The following is a 20,208-nucleotide window of genomic DNA, read 5'->3' on the forward strand; positions in this document are numbered from 1 at the left end:
GCAGTATATATGTGTGTGTGTGTGTGTGTGTGTGTGTGTGTGTGTGTGTGTGTGTGTGTGTGTGTGTGTGTGTGTGTGTATATATATACATACATACATACATACATACATACATACATACATACATACATACATACATATATGTGTATGTATATACATACATACATATATGTGTATGTACATACATACATACATATATGTGTATGTATATACATGTATGTATATGTGTGTATACATACATATATACATTCACATATATGTACTTGACTAAATGACTAAAACCACATCGCAACTGTGTAGAAATGTTAATGAGCCTACATTTATGCATTTTCTTGACTTTGTCCAGCTTGCTAATAATCACATAAGTTAAAGCTAGACAGTCAGGGAGTAAATTTTGACACAGAGGAAATAGAACACATTTCCGGTGCGGCCTGCCGGACCTCGTTGAAATACGAATGTGGCCCCCGGGGTAAAATTGACACCCCTGGTCCTCTCCTTTATTTACCCTTTCAACACTTTCTACTTTCCACTTATGTTTATTGTTATGCACTTCATCTTATGGATGAATTTAATGAAACCCGTACTGAAGTTAATGGAACTACAAAGACTGTTTTTCCTACAGTGCAGATTTCGGGCAGTGTGGGTTTCAGTCCGTGCAGGTTTTATTGAAATGAGTCTGTAGTTGCCTGTCTTTTCCAACCCTACAAGGTCATATGCCTACGTGTCAATTAATCTGTAAAGGGAGCATTACTACATGAATTGTATCTGTCTACTCATTGATGTATTGATACACTAGGTGAAGGCTTATCTCTTTATGGGTTAGCAATGTCGGTGGGTCCATCTATTTGGTGAATTTGATCTACTTTTCTGGCTTTGCTAGTGTTATAAATCTATGATGTGTTGGCCCTATTCATTGAGTTTAAGGAATGCAAAGGAACATCTAATTAAAAGCCAAATCATGTTAAGTTGAACAGTGTTTGTTGGAAATCTTTTTTTTTTTCTTTTTTTTTTTTTTACATTTGACCTGTAAGCCAGAGTGGCAAAGCCACATTTTTAATTTTATGTGAATTGAAAATAAAGATTTCTTATGTTATCATAATCCAAACCACAGTTAACGTTGTGTTGTACCGTCGTTCACCGTTTACCCTCAGATCACCAGAACTACTTTGGCACGGATGAGAACTTGGGCCCCGTGGCGGTCAGTATCCGCCGGGAAAAGCTGGATGAGGGAAAGGAGGGAGCACAGTACAACTACCGGGTCACCTTCCGGACTAGCGAGGTAAATAATTGAAAAGGGTAGATGTCACTTAAGGCTGTACGATGTACACAGGTTCTTACTGTGGACTCTCACATTGCTGACTATGCTGAATTCTGAAGTCGTAGAATATTGTCATACCTTCATACATACTGAATAATCAATTAATTATATCACAACAAATGGTGTGAAATAGAAAATGCCTCTAAATTGAATTCAAACTAAACCAAGTAGTTTCACAGAACCCCCAAGTTCAACTCTTGTCATAGGGGTCGTTGAATGGAGACCAAGGCGCAGCGTGTATAGTGCTCATTCTTTGACTTTAATGAATACACTTAAACAACAAAAATAACAAAACGACCAAAAACAGTCCCGTCAGGTACACTAGACTAAACGGAAACAACCACCCGTAAAACCCCATGAAAAACAGGCTGCCTAAGTATGGCTTCCAATCAGAGACAACAATAGACAGCTGCCTCTGATTTGAAACCATACCTGGCCACAACATAGAAAATGACAACATAGAATGAAACTCTAGACAACCCATAGAAAACAGAAAATAGAAAAACAAAACACATAGACAAAACACCCCCCCTGTCACACCCTGACCAATCTACTAGGGAAAAATGACCTCATACCAGGGTCAGGACGTGACAACTCTAGATAATCGCAACGTAATCAAAAGGTACATCTGTTCTGAGACGATACACAGTGAACTAGATGAGCAGACTTTTTGTATGATCAAACCAATGGGACATTAAACAACTTTTAATCTGACAAGTTAATGGAAGTTAAACTCTTAAAGGGAAAGTTTGGTCCCACGATATGTTAGTTCTCCCATGAGACACTGTAAGTGGGGAGTTTGTGGTTGCACTTCTTATGACACGCTAATGCTAATCTATTTAGTTTTACTAAAAGCTAATTCCCTAACTTAAACGTCTCTTAAACTTAGTCTTTCTCCCAGTCCACTGGGTTAACTTCATGCAGCGGGAAATTTAAGCTCTTTGGGGAGGCACTCTCTTTTCATCACAAGTATCCTAGTTTACTACTCCATATATCACTCACGTTTCTTATATATTACAGTAATTTGCCTTTTACGTTTTCTTCCTGATGTAGTTTACTTTTTTATATTATTCATAATTTGTAAGCATTTCCCCCCAAAAAACGCAATACTTCTTTAATAACATCATAGCTACATTACTAAAGATAGTCAAACACTTAAATGACTCCCACTCACTTAATGTGTTACAAACATTATTTAGGATCATGTTGCTCTTGAAACATGGGTGCAGAAAAGATTCTGACATCCGCACAAAATTTGAACCCTTAATAACAACTTTCACGAATGAGCCTTTATTAAATGCTTACAACATTGAAAGTTATTCATGAAGTGTAACTAAATCCTTATGAATTGTAATGATTGTAATGCCTATAAGTGCTCAATTCTTAAGTCAGGGGCTTCTAAGCTGCCGTATGGAATTGTTTTAAGAAGGTCATACCGTGGATCAACCTTTACTATTGTAACCCATGGAAACGCATTGAATTACACATTCATAAATGGGCAAAAATACAATAAAAAATGGATCATAAGGTTTTGAAGTGTCTGTCTTTTATCTAGGAGATATAAGAACGCTCAGGAAATATTTTTTTGCACAGAACGACCTCCGTACTTCCATTAATTTGTAATGGTTACATTTAGACAAATCCTGTGACACTTGTGAGGGTCGTAGGTCAAAATTGAGAACACCATCACGTTCGTTAGTCTCCCCTTTCTACAGTGGTATGTAGCCCAAACGGTTCGGAACACTACAGACAAACGTTAGTACATTAGCGTTACCAACTTCAAATGAGTCCTGTGACAAACTGTTTGGATGCTAGAGACGGAGAAGACCGATTTTCGGGATGTCTCCTGGTTTGACAAACAGCTCTGTAGATCTGCCACTTTCCACGCAGATGTGGAAGGGTGACATAGGTGATACGGTGGATTGAGACGCAGCTCTAGCTTAAACTGAAGGATTTTGATGCACCGGTGCAACAATAGACTCTAGGGGTTTCAACTTTGCAAATAATGAAACAGTTATTTATAATTTATACTTACTTATAATTTGCAACTTTATTCATGAGTTTATAAATTGTTACTCAAAATTCATCTCAACCGTCAGGGCTACACACCCAGCTAACCTCCAGCCTCTCTCTCTGTCCTCCCCAGCTCACCACTCTCCGAGGGGCCATCCTGGAAGACGCCGTGCCCTCTACCGCTAAGCATGGCATGGCCAGGGGCCTACCGCTGAAGGAGGTGCTGGAGTATGTGGTCCCAGAGCTAAACATCCAGTGTCTCAGGCTGGCCACCAGCTCGCCCAAGGTCCCTGAGCAGCTCCTCAAGCTGGACCAACAGGGGGTGAGTGACCATAGACATACAGTCACTAGTGAAAGTCTCCACACCTCTTGCACAGTCTTCATTTTGCTGGCTTAAATGATCTAAAAAGGTAATAAACCTACTCCATATTTTCAAAGTGTGTGTGTACTACCAATCAAAAGTTTGGGTCACTTAGAAGTTTCCTTGTTTTTGAAAGAAAATCACTATTTTTTTGTCCATTTAAAATAACATCAAATTGATCAGAAATACGGTGTTGACTATGACTATTGTAGCTGGAAACTGCTCATTATTTTATGGAATTTCTACGTAAGCGTACAGAGGCCCATTATCAGCAACCATCACTCCTGTGTTCCAATGGCACGTTGTGTTAGCTAATCCACGTTTATCATTTTAAAAGGCTAGTTGATCATTAGAAAACCCTTTTGCAATTATGTTAGCACAGCTGAAAACTGTAGTGCTGATTTTAAAGAAGCAATAGAACTGTCCTTTAGACTAGTTGAGTATCTGGAGCATCAGCATTTGTGGGTTCGATTACAGGCTCAAAATAGCCAGAAACATATAACTTTATTCCGAAACTCGTCAGTCTATTCTTGTTCTGAGAAATGAATGCTATTCCATGCGAGAAATTGCCAAGAAACTGAAGATCTCGTCCAACGCTGTGTACTACTCCCTTCACAGAACAGCGCAAACTGGCTCTAACCAGAATAGAAAGAGTTCCAGGCCCCAGTGCACAACTGGGCAAGAACATTAGTGTCTAGTTTGAGAAACTGACCCCTCGCAATTTGTCAACTGGCAGCTTCATTAAATAGTACCCGCAAAACACCAGTCTCAACGTCAACAGTGAAGAGGTGACTCTGGGATGCTGGCATCCTAGGCAGAGTTCTGAAGAAAAAGCCATATCTCAGACTGGCCAATTAAAATAAAAGATTAAGGTGGGCAAAAGAACACACACACTGGACAGAGGAAGATTGAAAAAAAGTGTTATGGACAGACGAATCTAAGTTTGTGGTGTTCGGATCACAAAGAACAACATTCGTGAGACGCGGAAAAAATGAAAAGATGCTGGAGGAGTGCTTGACGCCATCTGTCAAGCATGGTGGGGGCAATGTGATTGTCTGGGGGTGTTTTGGTGGTGGTAAAGTGGGAGATTTGTACAGGGTAAAAGAGATCTTGAAGAAGGAAGGCTATCAATCAATTTTTCAACGCCATGCCATCCCCTGTGATCGGCGTTTAATTGGAGCCAATTTCCTCCTACAACAGGACAATGACCCAACGCACAGCTTCAAACTATGCAATAAATATTTAGGGAAGAAGCAGTCAGCTGGTATTCTGTCTATAATGGAGTGGCCAGCACAGTCACTAGATCTCAACCCTATTGAGCTGTTGTGGGAGCAACTTGACCAATCAAGCCAATCCAATTTGTGGGAGGTGCTTCAGGAAGCATGGGGTGAAATCTCTTCAGATTACCTCAACAAATTGACAACTAGAATGTCTTAGGTCTGCAATGCTGTAATTGCTGAAAATTGAGGATTCTTTGGCGAAAGCAAAGTTTGAAGGACACAATTATTATTTAAATAAAAAAAATATTATTTATAACCTTGTCAACGTCTTGACTATATTTCCTATTCATTTTGCAACTCATTTCATGTATGTTTTCATGGAAAACAAGGACATTTCTATGTATTTCCGCCTACAACAAGGAATTACACTGCCGATGTTGATTGCTTCACTCAACTCTGGACAGGGGGAAAACAATAAGCGGTATTGCCGTGTAACTGGATATCTGGGTAACCAGAGACATGCATCGAGACAGATCGAATCCTAAAGCATGTAACAGCAGGGGGAGAAATGGCATCAGTGTGCAATAAGAGTATTGATGAGATCAAGTTTCATACAAGCCTCTTTCATTTGGGGAAAGTGGCGGGTGGTTTGTAAATCTATTGGAGAGCAAGGCTGGCGAGAGACGAGGAGGGGGAATCTTGACCTCTGTTAATATCTAGCGGTCACATCTCTTATTCCTCAATTCGATTTAAGTTTAATTACATGTTCCTTAATTCAATTAAGTTTAATTACATTACATTTCATGGATGTGATATTCATAATATCGTAATAAGCTTTCACCGGTTATATCTACTGTAAGTAGGACTGGAATGCTCTTATTGTTTTAGCTACTCGTTAAGCAACCGTGGAGATGCGTAGTGAAGACAACAATCAATGGCAATCTAACGTCGCTTTACCAGCAGTACTTCCCCCATCCCCCTCAAGTGTGAATCATTTACTAAGGCGGCACAGCTTCCGTTCCCCTTATCCAAAACAATATGGCCTCGCCTCCTACAGAATTTTTGCAGTGTTGCCACGACAACTGCCGCAGTGGCACCAGGAGACGAGCCCCTTTATTTCCTGTGTTACGAGAGATGAGAAGAGGCCAGCCAAGCAAATTGAGACTTTTCAAGATTTTAATAAATTTTTCTTTTGACCTCTCGTCTCGTCATGTTGCCTAGCTGTGAGCAGTGGGCACCCCCGCTGTCTTTTGTTTCACAAGGGTCTACTGATCCTGGTCTTGCACACACGCATCGCACACCCCAAACCTCCCCCACACACAAAAAAAACGTTTCATCCTATAGCATTTCTAAGATTATTAAATGATTCAGGACCAACAGTTAGGTGTGGTCTGAGGGCCACTCGCACTGTAATTACTTCCTCTTTTTTGTGTGTCCGCTCCGCACTAGCTATCAAAATGAACAATCTCAGCACCGGGTGTCAGGTAATAGGCGTTGATAGCAGGAGATAAAATCCACTGGGCTGGTAAAACTCTTGAAAAAGCCCTTCCTCCCTGAGTTCTTACATGGGCGTTTCAGTCCAATTTGACACCGTACACCGGCGCCGGCAATCGTCTCTGACACTACAGAGCATTTCAATCGAGTGTAGATAAAGAGGAATGCGTTGTTGGAAACTGTATGTCCCATCTCAGTGTTGCGCTGAAATAACGTGTCTTATGAAAAATAGCACCTGCTATAATTTGGTCATGAGCCCAAACATTTTGAGAAATGTTTCACAAGCGTTATGCCAGTTACCTTATGAGATTTGAATTGAGATGAAAAAAAATATATTATTGTATAATAAACAGACATTAGGTGTCTGTTTAACCCACCCCTATATTACAAGGTTCTTCCACCCATTAGCATGGAATAAAAAGATATTGGGCCGACATTGGCATGTCATAACCCCACCCCTATTGTTCTTTGTGGTTCCAGTTGAGCTTCCAGCACAAGGTGGGCATCATGTACTGCCAGGCGGGCCAGAGCACCGAAGAGGAGATGTACAACAATGAGAGTGCCAGCAATTCCCTGGAGGAGTTCATGGAGCTGCTGGGCCAGAGGGTCAGGCTGAAGGGCTTCACCAAGTACCGGGCCCAGCTGGACAACAAAAGTAAGTGTTCACGGCTCAACACACACATTTGTTTATATGTTTTATTCGCATTTGATTTATCATATGGTTGATAAATGTGCAGTAAGTTAGAGGATCAGGGCCCAGCTGGACACATACTGTACATCATCTTGTACAGACCAACTGAAAAGAAGAATAATGCAGTTTTGAATGACATATATTTTGATACGAGAAAACTTGGAAGTTAGTCCTTTTCTCTGTATTAAAAAAATGTGGTAGATTGCAAAAGATCTACAAAAAAAGTCCATGTCTCTCTGTACACTGAAAAAGGAGTTACATGGCCAGAAATATTTTTAAACAGTGCAAACGAAATAATACCTTGGAGAGTTTTGCTAATGCAGCGAAGGAATAAATATGGAAGGTAATCCTATCAATCAATACTGTTTCCAAAGAGAACTGTTCTGCCACACCCAAACCCTTTGTTTCTCCTTCGCTTTGAAAGTGTGTAGTATTTGAAACAAGTTTATCATTGAATGTGAAAACCAAGCCACTGTATATGGAGATATGACTAAAGTCTATGGAGGTACTGTATGAGTTTGGCCAACTTCAGAGCTGTTGTTGCCTTCTGCTTGATGCTGGCAACACCAGGACTGATTGGTACTGATTCCCATATGTGTATATAAACTCAGCAAAAACTGAAACATCCTCTCACTGTCAACTGCGTTTATTTTCAGCAAACTTAACATGTGTAAATATTTGTATGAACATAAGATTCAACAACTGAGACATAAACTGAACAAGTTCCACAGACATGTGATGAACAGAAATGGAATGTGTCCCTGAACAAAGGGGGGGTCAAAATCAAAAGTAACAAGTATCTGGTGTGGCCACCAGCTGCATTAAGTACTGCAGTGCATCTCCTCCTTGTGGACTGCACCAGATTTCCCAGTTCTTGCTGTGAGATGTTACCCCACTCTTCCACCAAGGCACCTGCAAGTTCCCAGACATTTCTGGTGGGGAATGACCCTAGCCCTCACCCTCTGATCCAACAGATCCCAGACGTGCTCAATGGGATTGAGATCCGGGCTCTTCCCTGGCCATGGCAGAACACTGACATTCTTATCTTGCAGGAAATCACGCACAGAACGAGCATTATGGCTGGTGGCATTGTCATGCTGGATGGTCATGTCATGATGAACCTGCAGGAAGGGTACCACATGAGGGAGGAGGATGTCTTCCCTGTAACGCACAGCGTTGAGATGGCCTGCAATGACAACTAGCTCAGTCCGATGAGGCTGTGACACCGCCCCAGACCATGACGGACCCTCCACCTCCAAATCGATCCCGCTCCAGAGTACAGGCCTCGGTGTAACGCTCATTCCTTCGACGATAAACGCGACTCCGACCATCACCCCTGGTGAGACAAAACCGCGACTCGTCAGTGAAGAGCACTTTTTGCCGGTCCTGTCTGGTCCAGCGACAGTGGGTTTGTGCCCATAGGCGACATTGTTGTCAGTGATGTCTGGTGAGGACCTGCCTTACAACAGGCCTACAAGCCCTCAGTCCAGCCTCTCTCAGCCTATTGCGGACAGTCTGAGCACGGATGGAGGAATTGTGCGTTCCTGGTGTAACAGGAACGCACAAGACCATGGTGCGTGCCTACGGAGCTGTGAGGGGAACAGCACCTCCGTACCTTCAGGCTCTGATCAGGCCCTACACCCAAACAAGGGCACTGCGTTCATCCACCTCTGGCCTGCTGACCCCCCTACCTCTGCGGAAGCACAGTTCCCGCTCAGCCCAGTCAAAACTGTTCGCTGCTCTGGCACCCCAATGGTGGAACAAGCTCCCTCACGACGCCAGGACAGCAGAGTCAATCACCACCTTCCGTAGACACCTGAAACCCCACCTCTTTAAGGAATACCTGGGATAGGATATAGTAATCCTTCTAACCCCCCCCCCAAAAAAAGATATAGATGTACTATTGTAAAGTGGTTGTTCCACTGGATATCATAAGGTGAATGCACCAATTTGTAAGTCGCTCTGGATAAGAGCGTCTGCTAAATGACGTAAATGTAAATGTAACTCGGGCAGTTGTTGTTGCCATCCTGTACCTGTCCCTCAGGTGTGATGTTTGGATGTACCGATCCTGTGCAGGTGTTGTTACACGTGGTCTGCCACTTTGAGGATGATCAGCTGTCCGTCCTGTCTCCCTGTTGCGCTGTCTTAGGCGTCTCACAGTACGGACATTGCAATTTATTGCCCTGGCCACATCTGCAGTCCTCATGCCCCCTTGCAGCATGCAATAATCGTCGTTCTGGAGTTCGCTGCCTTTAGCCTGTTCAAAGTGGGCGCGATTACCGATTTTAGCCATTTCATACTAGCTAGCCTTTGCTTCTTCTTAAGGTTCACGAAACCCTGGAGATGCGGGGTCCCATTTTCGCCAACTTCTTTCCCGATAACGGCGAAAATCGGGTCCAAACAAAGAATAGTTGGTTCAAGAACCGTAAGCTCTTGTTCGGTGGCGCACAATTGGCCCAGCGATGTCCAGGTTTGGCAGGGCTAGGCCGTCATTGTAAATTATTGTAAATAAGAATTTGTTCTTAACTGACTTGCCTAGTTAAATAAAAGTTACACACACACTGACCAAAAAGTTATTTTGTTGGCATTTACATATGTCGCCATTACCAGTAAAACATGATCAAAACCTATTTCTTTCACGTACTTGTTGTGCTGTTTCGTGGTTCGTTTGTTCAGTCGTTTCATTCTCAGCCAGGATTTCTATGGAACGCTGTTTGGGTCTTTGCGTGTCAAAAAATATACTATTTGACGTGTCAAATAAGCTTGTTGGCCAATCAGGACCTGACTATGACTGCACGTCACATAATAATTTAACTTTTACATTTTAGTCATTTAGCAGATGCTCTTATCCAGAGTGACTTACAGTAGTGAATGCATACATTTCATACATTTTTTTTCTTCTCCGTACTGGCCCCCTGTGGGAATCGAACCCACAACCCTGGCGTTGCAAACACCATGCTCTACCAACTGAGCCACACGGGACCATTAACGCATTCATACATTTTTTTATGTAATTATTATACACATTGATTAGACTATCACTCGTATTTCATATGTCACAACGATTCATCGATACGTATGCTATGATGCTGGTAAAGTTGTCTCGCGCACCTACAGTGCTGGACATAAAAAAAGCTAGTTAGCGCATGGATGTAAACAATGTTCTTCCCCAAAAACATAGCAAAATGACATCCGTTTCAGTAGCTAGCTAACTATATTGCTAGGTGTCATCATCTAAAATAACCCTAATTTATAAGACAGATCTTATATGACGCTTATGTGAAGCTAGCCACAATAAGGATTAGCCACTAAGGTTTAGCCACGAGTGGACTTTACGGTTAACCTTCAAAATATATATTTTTGCATCATTCTACTATTTGTATTCATTTACATCACTGTCAGTTACATTATTTTATTTTGAAGGCAAACCGCAAATTCTACTATTGTGCCTAATCCTTATTGTGGCTAGCTTCACAACACATAACCCGGTCTGGTCAAGCCTCACTAGCCAGATGAAGCTAGCTGGCTGCTTATAACATTAGCTTTGGGCAACAGGGTTAAGAAGCTGGCTAGATATTTCTTTTCATGAACTGAAGTTCAATTTCATTAGGCGAACAACAAGTGGCTACCTAGCTAATACTTACTCACAAGGATTCCTAAATCATTGCTAATAATAATGAAAATGATTTATTGTTTTCATGCTGGTTGTATTGGTGCTAGCTAGGTACCAAGCTAAAGCTAGCTACCCCCAGAAGTTGCAGTCGAACAAATGATGCTTTATTACCAACGCGGGATTGTAAACACATCGTTCATGACCGGTGTTTGCTAACTTTTTTTGAACAGCTTTGACAGTGCTACTGTATCTTTTTTGACACGCAAAGATCCAAACGGCATTCCATAGTATGTATGTCGTGAAGCTATTACTGTGTAACTCCGGTAGGGCAACATCGGCAAAATAGCGCACTTGGTAGTGTGAACCGGTGCTCGACCAGTCTGCGAAAGCCACGACAGAGAACGGTTGTTTGTCAAGTGCAATTAATTCCATTATCTTGGCTTTAATGGATTTTGACTTTGAGTTGTCTTTCTGAAATGTTGTTAATCTTTAAAATGACTGCTTGACTTGTTGACTGTTCGATCCACACAGCAGACATTGTGGGCTAGTTTAGGAATGCTGTGTTACACGTATAGCGCAACATTTTACGTGGTGTCATGTACCTTCGTTATATAGGTATGCACGTCAGCTTTGACATCGGGTTTGCACATCGGGTGTTAAAATAAACACCGATACCGATGTTGGCATTTTGAGCTAATATCGTCCGATTCCGATATGTTCATCAATATATCGTGTATCCCTTTTTATTTATTTATTTATTTATATACACACACACACACACACACACACACAGACTACCGTTCAAAAGTTTCGGGTCACTTAGAAATGTCCTTGTTTTTGAAAGAAAAGCAAAAATGTTTTGTCCATTTTTAAAATAACATCAAATTGATCAGAAATACAGTGTAGACATTGTTAATGTTGTAAATGACTATTGTAGCTGGAAACAAGTGATTTTTTAATGGAATACCTACGTACAGTGGTTGCCCCACTAAAGGTTTTGCGATTATGTTGCGGGATTTAGAGGTATTTTGTGGTTTAGTACGGTATCCTGCGTCACCACTTCATTGCTCTTCATTGCGCACTGATTATGCTTTTGGGTCCTACTGTGTCTCTAACTGACAATGAATGCATGCCATAAACCTAAATAGAAACTGATAATTGTGCACAACTTCAGTATTACTTACTAAAACTGTTACACTAAGATGTTTATTTTATTTTGTTAGGATTATTTTGCTCTTACTCTGCTGCTACCTGGTCTGTCATTCTGCCTGACTAAAGAGGACAGCCAGCTGGATGTGTAACAACCACACTCTATCCTTGATTGATTTTAGAGTTGTAATTTAATGTTTTGTCGGCCACTCCCGACCGGTCTACGTTATACAGAATTACCTTTTTCTCACTCATTTTACGTTATTTGAAAATGAAATCATATCCAGAATATTGTTTTTTTAATAATCATAATAATCGCTTTGTTTAATTTAGAATTGAGTCACTTAATTCTTAATTGATCTACCGTTTCTATCATAGGCCACTGTAATCAATGGTGGCTCAGGTACCATTCTGCTCATCTGATGAAGGTGCACATGGATCAAATTCAAACTTTGAAGACCGAGATTGAGTCATTGAAGGCAGACCAGCAGAAAGATAAACATTATTGGAGGGCAGAGATACGGGCGACAGCTGGTGCATTGGTCCACAGCCAGGCAGCATTGGCGGAGAATGACGCATTGAAGAGGGCGAAGAACGAGATGGAGTCACAATCCATGCCAGGCACACCTGCGAGCTCTGACACTCCACCTCCGACAGGCAGTCAACATACCTGGCAGGTTCGTCAGGTCGTCGGTTCACCCTGATATTTCCATTCTTCTGACAACAGCACTTGACCAACTGCTCACCAGACACAACAAGGGCTGTCCAGACCGTTCTGCTGTTCTGCTATTGCAATGATGTGTAACCGAAGAAAGATAACACGAGGGGGCACAGAATACCAACTGGGATGGATCCCGAGGTAAATGTGGCTTACCAGTGAACCTCCGGGTGTTCATCATAAATACTGTGTCTCAGAAGTTTCTGTCCATGACTGATGCAACCCAAAAAAGCAACTCTGCCTAGAAGGCCAGCATCCCAGAGTCGCCTCTTCACTGTTGACGTTGAGACTGGTGTTTTGCGGGTACTATTTAATGAAGCTGCCAGTTGAGGACTTGAGGCGTTTGTTTCTCAAACTAGACACACTAATGTACTTGTCCTCTTGCTCAGTTGTGCACCAGGGCCTGCCACTCTTTCTATTCTGGTTAGAGACAGTTTGCACTGTTCTGTGAAGGGAGTAGTACACAGCGTTGTACAAGATCTTATCTTCTCTCCCTCACTAGCTTTAAGCACCAGCTGTCAGAGCAGCTCACAGATCACTGCACCTGTACATAGCCCATCTATAATTTAGCCCAAACAACTCCCTCTTCCCCTACTGTATTTATTTATTTATTTTGCTCCTTTGCACCCCATTATTTCTACTTTGCACTTTCTTCCACTACAAATCTACCATTCCAGTGTTTTACTTGCTATATTGTATTTACTTTGCCACCATGGCCTTTTTTGCCTTTACCTCCCTTCTCACCTCATTTGCTCACATTGTATATAGACTTATTTTTCTACTGTATTATTGACTGTATGTTTGTTTTACTCCATGTGTAACTCTGTTGTTGTATGTGTCGAACTGCTTTGCTTTATCTTGGCCAGGTCGCAATTGTAAATGAGAACTTGTTCTCAACTTGCCTACCTGGTTAAATAAAGGTGAAATAAAAAAAAATACATCTTCAGTTTCTTGGCAGTTTCTCACATGGAATATCCTTCATTTCTCAGAACAAGAATAGACTGACGAGTGTCAGAAGAAAGTGCTTTGTTTCTGGCCATTTTGAGCCTGTAATCAAACCCACAAATGCTGATACTCAACTAGTCTAAAGAAGGACAGTTTTATTGCTTCTTTAATTAGAACAACAGTTTTCAGCTGTCCTAACATAAATGCAAAAGGGTTTTCTAATGATCAATTAGCCTTTTAAAATGAAAAACTTGGATTAGCTAACACAACGTGCAATTGGAACACAGGAGTGATGGTTGCTGATAATGGGCCTCTGTACGCCTCCATAGATATTCCATAAAGAATCTGCCGTTTCTAGCTACAATAGTCATTTACAACATTAATAGTGTCTACACTATTTCTGATCAATGTGATGTTATTTTAATGGACAAAAAGAGCTTTTCTTTAAAAAACAAGGACATTTCTAAGTGACTCCAAACTTTTGAACAGTAGTGTACATATACGGATACAAACAGGCAGGCAGGCAATTTCAAAGATTCTACTGCTTTACAGTTCATATAAAGAAATCAGTCAATTAAAATGATTTAATTAGGCCCTAATCTATGGATTTCACATGACTGGGCAGGGGTGCAGCCATGGGTGGGCCTTGGAGGGTATAGGCCCACTCATGTGACAGCCAGGCACACCCACTGGGCAGCCAGGCCCAGCCAATAAGAATGAGTTTTACCCCACAAAAGGTCTTTAATACAGACATGAAACATGGGACTAACACTTTACATGTTGCGTTTACATTTTTGTTCATTAATATAGATGTATAGTGATCTACAGTTGAAGTCGGAGGTTTACATACACCTTAGCCAAGTACATTTAAACTAAAAGTTTTTCACAATTCCTGACATTTAATCCTAGTAAATATTCCCTGTCTTCGGTCAGTTAGGATTACCACTTTTTTTATTTTAAGAATGTGAAATGTCAGAATAATAGCAGAGAGAAGGATTTATTTCAGCTTTTATTTCTTTCATCGCATTCCCAGTGGGTCAGAAGTGTACATACACTCCATTAGTATTTGGTAGCATTGATAACAACATTGGTCAAACGTTTCAGGTAGCCTTCCACAATCTTCCCACAATAAGTTGGATGAATTTTGGCCCATTCCTCCTGACAAAGCTGGTGTAACTGAGTCAGGTTTGTAGGCCTCCTAGCTCGCACACTCTTTTTCAGTTCTGCCCACAAATGTTCTATAGTATTGAGGTCATGGCTTTGGGATGGCCACTCCAATACCTTGACTTTGTTGTCCTTAAGCCATTTTGCCACAACTTTGGAAGTTTGCTTGGGGTCATTGTCCATTTGGAAGACCCATTTGTGACCAAGCTTTAACTTCCTGACTGATGTCTTGAGATGATGCTTCAATATATCCACATAATTTTCCTACCTCATGATGCCATCTATTTTGTGAAGTGCACCAGTCCCTCCTGCAGCAAAGCAGCCCCACAACATGATGCTGCCACCCCCATGCTTCTCGGTTGGGATGGTGTTCTTTGGCTTTTTCATCCAAACATAACGATGGTCATTATGGCCAAACAGTTATATTTTTGTTTCATCAGACCAGAGGACATTTCTCCAAAAAGTACGATTTTTGTCCCCATGTGCAGTTGCAAACCGTAGTCAGGCTTTTTTATGGTGGTTTTGGAGCAGTGACTTCTTCCTTGCGAAGCAGCCTTTGAGGTTATGTCGATATAGGAATCGTTTTACAGTGGATATAGATACTTTTGTACCCATTTCCTCCAGCATCTTCACAAGGTCCTTTGCAGTTGTTCTTGGATTGATTATCACTTTTTGCACCAAAGTACATTCATCTCTAGGAGACAGAATGCGTCTCCTTCCTGAGCGGTTTGACGGCTGCGTGGTCCCATGGTGTTTATACTTGCGTACTATTGTTTGTACAGATGAACATGGTACCTTCAGGCGTTTGGAAATTGCTCCCAAGGATGAACCAGGCTTGTGGAGGTAGATTTTCCCATGATGTCAAGCAAAGAGGCACTGAGTTTGAAGGTAGGCCTTGAAATATATCCACAGGTAGACCTCCAATTGCCTCAAATGATGTCAATTAGTCTATCAGAAGCTTCGAAAGCCATGACGTCGTTTTATGAAATTTTCCAAGCGTTTAAAGGCACAGTCAACTTAGTGTATGTAAACTTCTGACCCACTGGAATTGTGAATTATAAGTGAAATAATCTATCTGTAAACAATTGTTGGAAAAATTACTTGTATCATGCACGAAGTAGATGTCCTAACCGACTTGCCAAAAATATAGTATGTTAACAAGAAATTTGTGGAGTGGTTGAAAAACTAATTTTAATGACTCCAACCTAAGTGTATGTAAACTTCCGACTTCAACTGTATAAGAGATCTTAAAACATATCTTTTTAGCTTTGCTTTTCCTTCGGGTGCTTTTTAGTCATTCAGTTTTTGTCACTCTTTTTAGTTTTTATTCTTATGTTTGTTGTGTAGTAAATATTTCAGCTCAGCCCTGTGAAGCACATTTTATTGCATTCCATGTCTGAAATGAGCTGTATAAATAAAGCTTGATTTGACTTTTTGTCTGTGAATAAACCCGGGTTGGTCTTTCTATCTAAACCATAGCAACACTCTCTATACATGTATTGTCATATGTACCCTGTTGGTTTTATTTGCTTTTCAGTTCTAAGCAGTATCTTGCGTAATGCTCTTGGGGAAATCATTCAGATCACTGTTTTTTGATTGTTCTGGAGGTCTGAAATTCAGTTACAGCAATCAAGATTTTATGCCATCTTAAAGCTGTGTCCGTCTGTCAATCCTGATTCCTAGACATAACACGCAATCTGCCCAGCGTTCATATAAAGCCACCTATACAGGAACAAGGGCCAGTGTCGTTTCTGAGCTCTAGGGAAAGAGAACTGGTCATTTAGAAATACCCAGAAATAGACTGGCCATAGGGCATTTCAGGCAAATGCAAGATAGGCAGGTCTGTCAGCCCAGTGGTCCTGTGTACATTTGTTTAAAGAAATCATTTGCGCGGTATTATCGTTATTTGACTAATAATGGGGGGCCTCTCGAAAACAAATGGGCCCTTGTGCTGGAAATGTTAGAAATGCTCATTTCTGGTTCCAGTCTGTCTCTGGCAATACCATAGGATTATTGTTGCAGAATACAATGATCTTATTGCAGATCATTTGTTTCCGGAGACTGCAGTATTACATTCTTTTCAATTCTATTGTTTAGAATGTCTCTGTCTGAGCTGCTCTGACCTAAATTCTTTGTTTGGGTGTTACAGCGGATTCCACTGGAACACATTCTCTCTACACTACTTACAAAGACTATGAGCTGATGTTCCACGTGTCCACACTGCTCCCCTACACCCCCAACAACAGACAACAGGTGAGTGGACACTGGAAGTCTATGGGTATCTGTTAGCATGCTAGCAACGCTACCTCTAACTTCCTTCATACTGGATACGGATGCATAACATTTTTAGCCACGAGTTCATCTGACTCTGGAGAAGTAGCTAAAAGGCCTCATTGCCAACATCCCAAAGTATCCCTTTAAAGCAGCTCTAGTCAATCTGTGTCCACCCACAGTGGGCCCCCAACATTTGTGTAAGTAATCTGAGAGATTGGTCTTGGCAAATGTCACTGCCACTGAGGTATTTGAATATTGTTGTAACTGCCCTTAAAGCCAGATTTTGGAGTGCCACTTCAAAAGAGCAATTTAACACTTTTTGATAATTAACAAAAATATCTAGTAGGTCAGTTTTTTTTTTAAATTAAGGGCTGAATCTCAACTTGAAATGTGCACATAACCAGTGGTGGAAAAAGTTCCCAATTGTCATACTTGAGTAAAAATAAAGATACCTTAATATAAAATGACTCAAGTGAAAGTCACCCAGTAAAATACTACTTCAGTAAAAGTATTAAATATACTTAAGTATCAAAGTAAATGTAATTTCAAAAATATACCTAAGTATCAAAAGTAAAAGTACAATAATTTCTAATTCCTTATATTAAAACCTCTTACGACAAGAGTTTGACAATAGCCAGTGAAAAATCAGAGCGCCATATTCAAAACCACAAATCGAATCATTTCTATTTCTCAAACATAGGACTATTTTACACCATTTTATAGATACACTTCTCCTGAATCGAACCACGTTGTCCGATTTCAAAAAGGCTTTACAGCGAAAGCAAAACATTAGATTATGTTAGGAGAGTACATCGACACAAATAACCACACAGCCATTTTCCAAGCAACTAGCATGCATCACATATACCCAAAACACAGCTAAATGCAGCACTAACCTTTGACGATCTTCATCAGATGACACTCCTAGGACATCATGTTACACAATAAAAAAAATTGTTCGATAAAGTTCATATTTATATATAAAAACAGCATTTTACATTGGCGCGTGACGTTCAGAAAATATTTTCCCTCAAATACTGCCGGTGAATCAGCGCCACAATTTACAAAAATACTTGTCTAAACGTTGATAAAATATTAAACTGTCATTCAAAGAATTATAGATGAACATCTCCTTTATGCTAACGCTGTGAAAGATTTCAGAAAAGCTTCACGAGGAAAGCACTTTTTGCAATAATCTGAGTACTGAGCTCAGAAAAATACACTAGGCTATACAGACAGCCGCCATTTTGGAGTCATCTAAATTCTAAATTGCATTAGAAATATTCCCTTACCTTTGATGATCTTCATCAGAAGGCACTTCCAGGAATCCCAGGTCCACAATAAATGTTGTTTTGTTCGATAAACTCCATAATTTATGTCCAAATAACTCCTTGTTGTTCGCGCGTTCAGTTCAGCGACTCCAAATGTAGGAAGCGCGTGGACAATGTCACGACGAAAATTTAAAAAAAGTTGTATTTACGTTCGTTCAAACGTTGTAAAACATCAATCTTTAGGGCCTTTAGAACGTGAAGATTCAGTAATATTTCAACCGGACGGTTCCTGTGTCTTGAAAAATGTTTTGGAACAGAGGATCCTCGTGAACGCGCACCAATGAAGTGATGTCCTTCCCTGAAAGACCAACTTCCCCACCTTCTCATTCAGTCTCTGTTCATCGTAGACGCCTCAAACAACTTTGTAAAGACTGTTGACATCTAGTGGAAGCCTTAGGAAGTGCACAATTATTACTACGTCACTGTGTTCAATAGGAAACGACTTGAAGAGAGCCCATGCATCCAGATTTCCACTTCCTGGTAGGATTTCTCTCAGGTTTTTGCTTGCCATATGAGTTCTGTTATACTCACAGACATCATTCAAACAGTTTTAGAAACTTTGGAGTGTTTTCTATCCAAATCTACTAATAATATGCATATCCTAGCTTCTGAGATTGAGTAGCAGGCAGTTTAATATGGGCACATATTTTTTCCGAAATTGTCAATACTGCCCCCTATCCTTAAAGAGCTGTAAGAAGTTAAGCAAACCAGGTGGTGCCATTTTCTTGTTTTTTTATATACGGAAAGCCAGGGGCACACTCCAACGCTCAGGCATCATTCACAAATGAAGCATGTGTGTTTAGTGAGTCCGCCAGATCAGAGGCAGTAGGGATGACCAGGGATGTTCTCTTGATAAGCGTGTGAATTGGACCATTTTCCTGTCCTGTTAAGCATTCAAATTATAACGAGTACTTTTGGCTGTCAAGGAAAATGTATGGAGTAAATAGTACATTATTTTCTTTAGGAATGTAGTAAAGTAAAAGTTGTCAAAAATATAAATAGTAAAGTACAGATACCCCCAAAAACTACTTAAGTAGTATTTCAACATTTTTTTACTTAAGTACTTTACACCACTGCACATAACCCTCGAGTTAATTTCCGCGGTGCCGCGACACTCTAATTAGCATAATAAAAAAATCCCCATCAAAATCCGTCTAAGATAGTTGCATCTATTTTATTGTGTGGGTTTAACTGCCATCCTGGTACCAGTTAAAAAAATGTATTAAAGTATATATGGAAATAGTTTAGTGCCCAAATAATTGGGTTAAATATGTGCAAAAATAATAAAATAGTTTCCTGATCTTATATCACTCAGATATAGGATAGACACTTCAAAACAAACTTACTTTTTTTTACTATCTAAAAAGGATCTGTTTTTACATGTATGAAGCTGTTATCAATGTATTTCTATCGGCTAAGTTCAGTAAGCCCAGATTCAATGTTTCATCAAATACTGTTTTAATATTTTGGGGGGATACCTAAAGGGGTTCTAAAATTCTAAATCAAATGGCTTGATATGATCATCTTAAAACAATTCCATATGTTAGCTTAGTAAACCCCCCCCCCCCCCCAGAAACTCAAGTCAAGCTCACATTTTTTAAGCTGCTGTGAAAAATATTTTTTTAAATCACTTATGTTAATGAAGTTAACTCTAAATGCAATCCTTTTTTTTCGTCATTATAGTGATCATTATCATGAACATTTCTTATAGTTTCTACCCCTTTACAACAACCGGTAGCTTGACATGTTGATCCTTTAGTCACAATCTGCTCTCCAATATTAGAAATTGGACTCATTTTCAGAGTTGCTCATAATTTTCCCCAGTCAGTGACTTGTTAATTGGAAATTATATTTCTGGAGATGTTGCCACGACAACAATTTCGCATGCACTCCTCAATTCAATTCCCCACTCTGCTT

General features: G+C 40.4%; 1 protein-coding gene across 5 annotated transcripts in view; it reads left to right on the top strand.

The window, feature by feature from the left end:
• Nucleotides 1–20,208, top strand: part of LOC106585299 (signal-induced proliferation-associated 1-like protein 2) — a 127,745-nt gene that overhangs the window by 54,115 nt on the left and 53,422 nt on the right. For all 5 annotated transcript variants that reach the window (XM_014171378.2, XM_014171384.2, XM_014171399.2 and 2 more), the window contains exons 3-6: nucleotides 1,152–1,279; nucleotides 3,465–3,653; nucleotides 6,887–7,061; nucleotides 16,836–16,939. In XM_014171378.2, the coding sequence (XP_014026853.1) occupies nucleotides 1,152–1,279; nucleotides 3,465–3,653; nucleotides 6,887–7,061; nucleotides 16,836–16,939 (596 nt within the window). The remainder of the gene's footprint in view (nucleotides 1–1,151; nucleotides 1,280–3,464; nucleotides 3,654–6,886; nucleotides 7,062–16,835; nucleotides 16,940–20,208) is intronic.

The sequence above is a fragment of the Salmo salar genome, chromosome ssa02 (assembly GCF_905237065.1).
Source record: "Salmo salar chromosome ssa02, Ssal_v3.1, whole genome shotgun sequence".
NCBI lineage: Eukaryota > Metazoa > Chordata > Actinopteri > Salmoniformes > Salmonidae > Salmo > Salmo salar.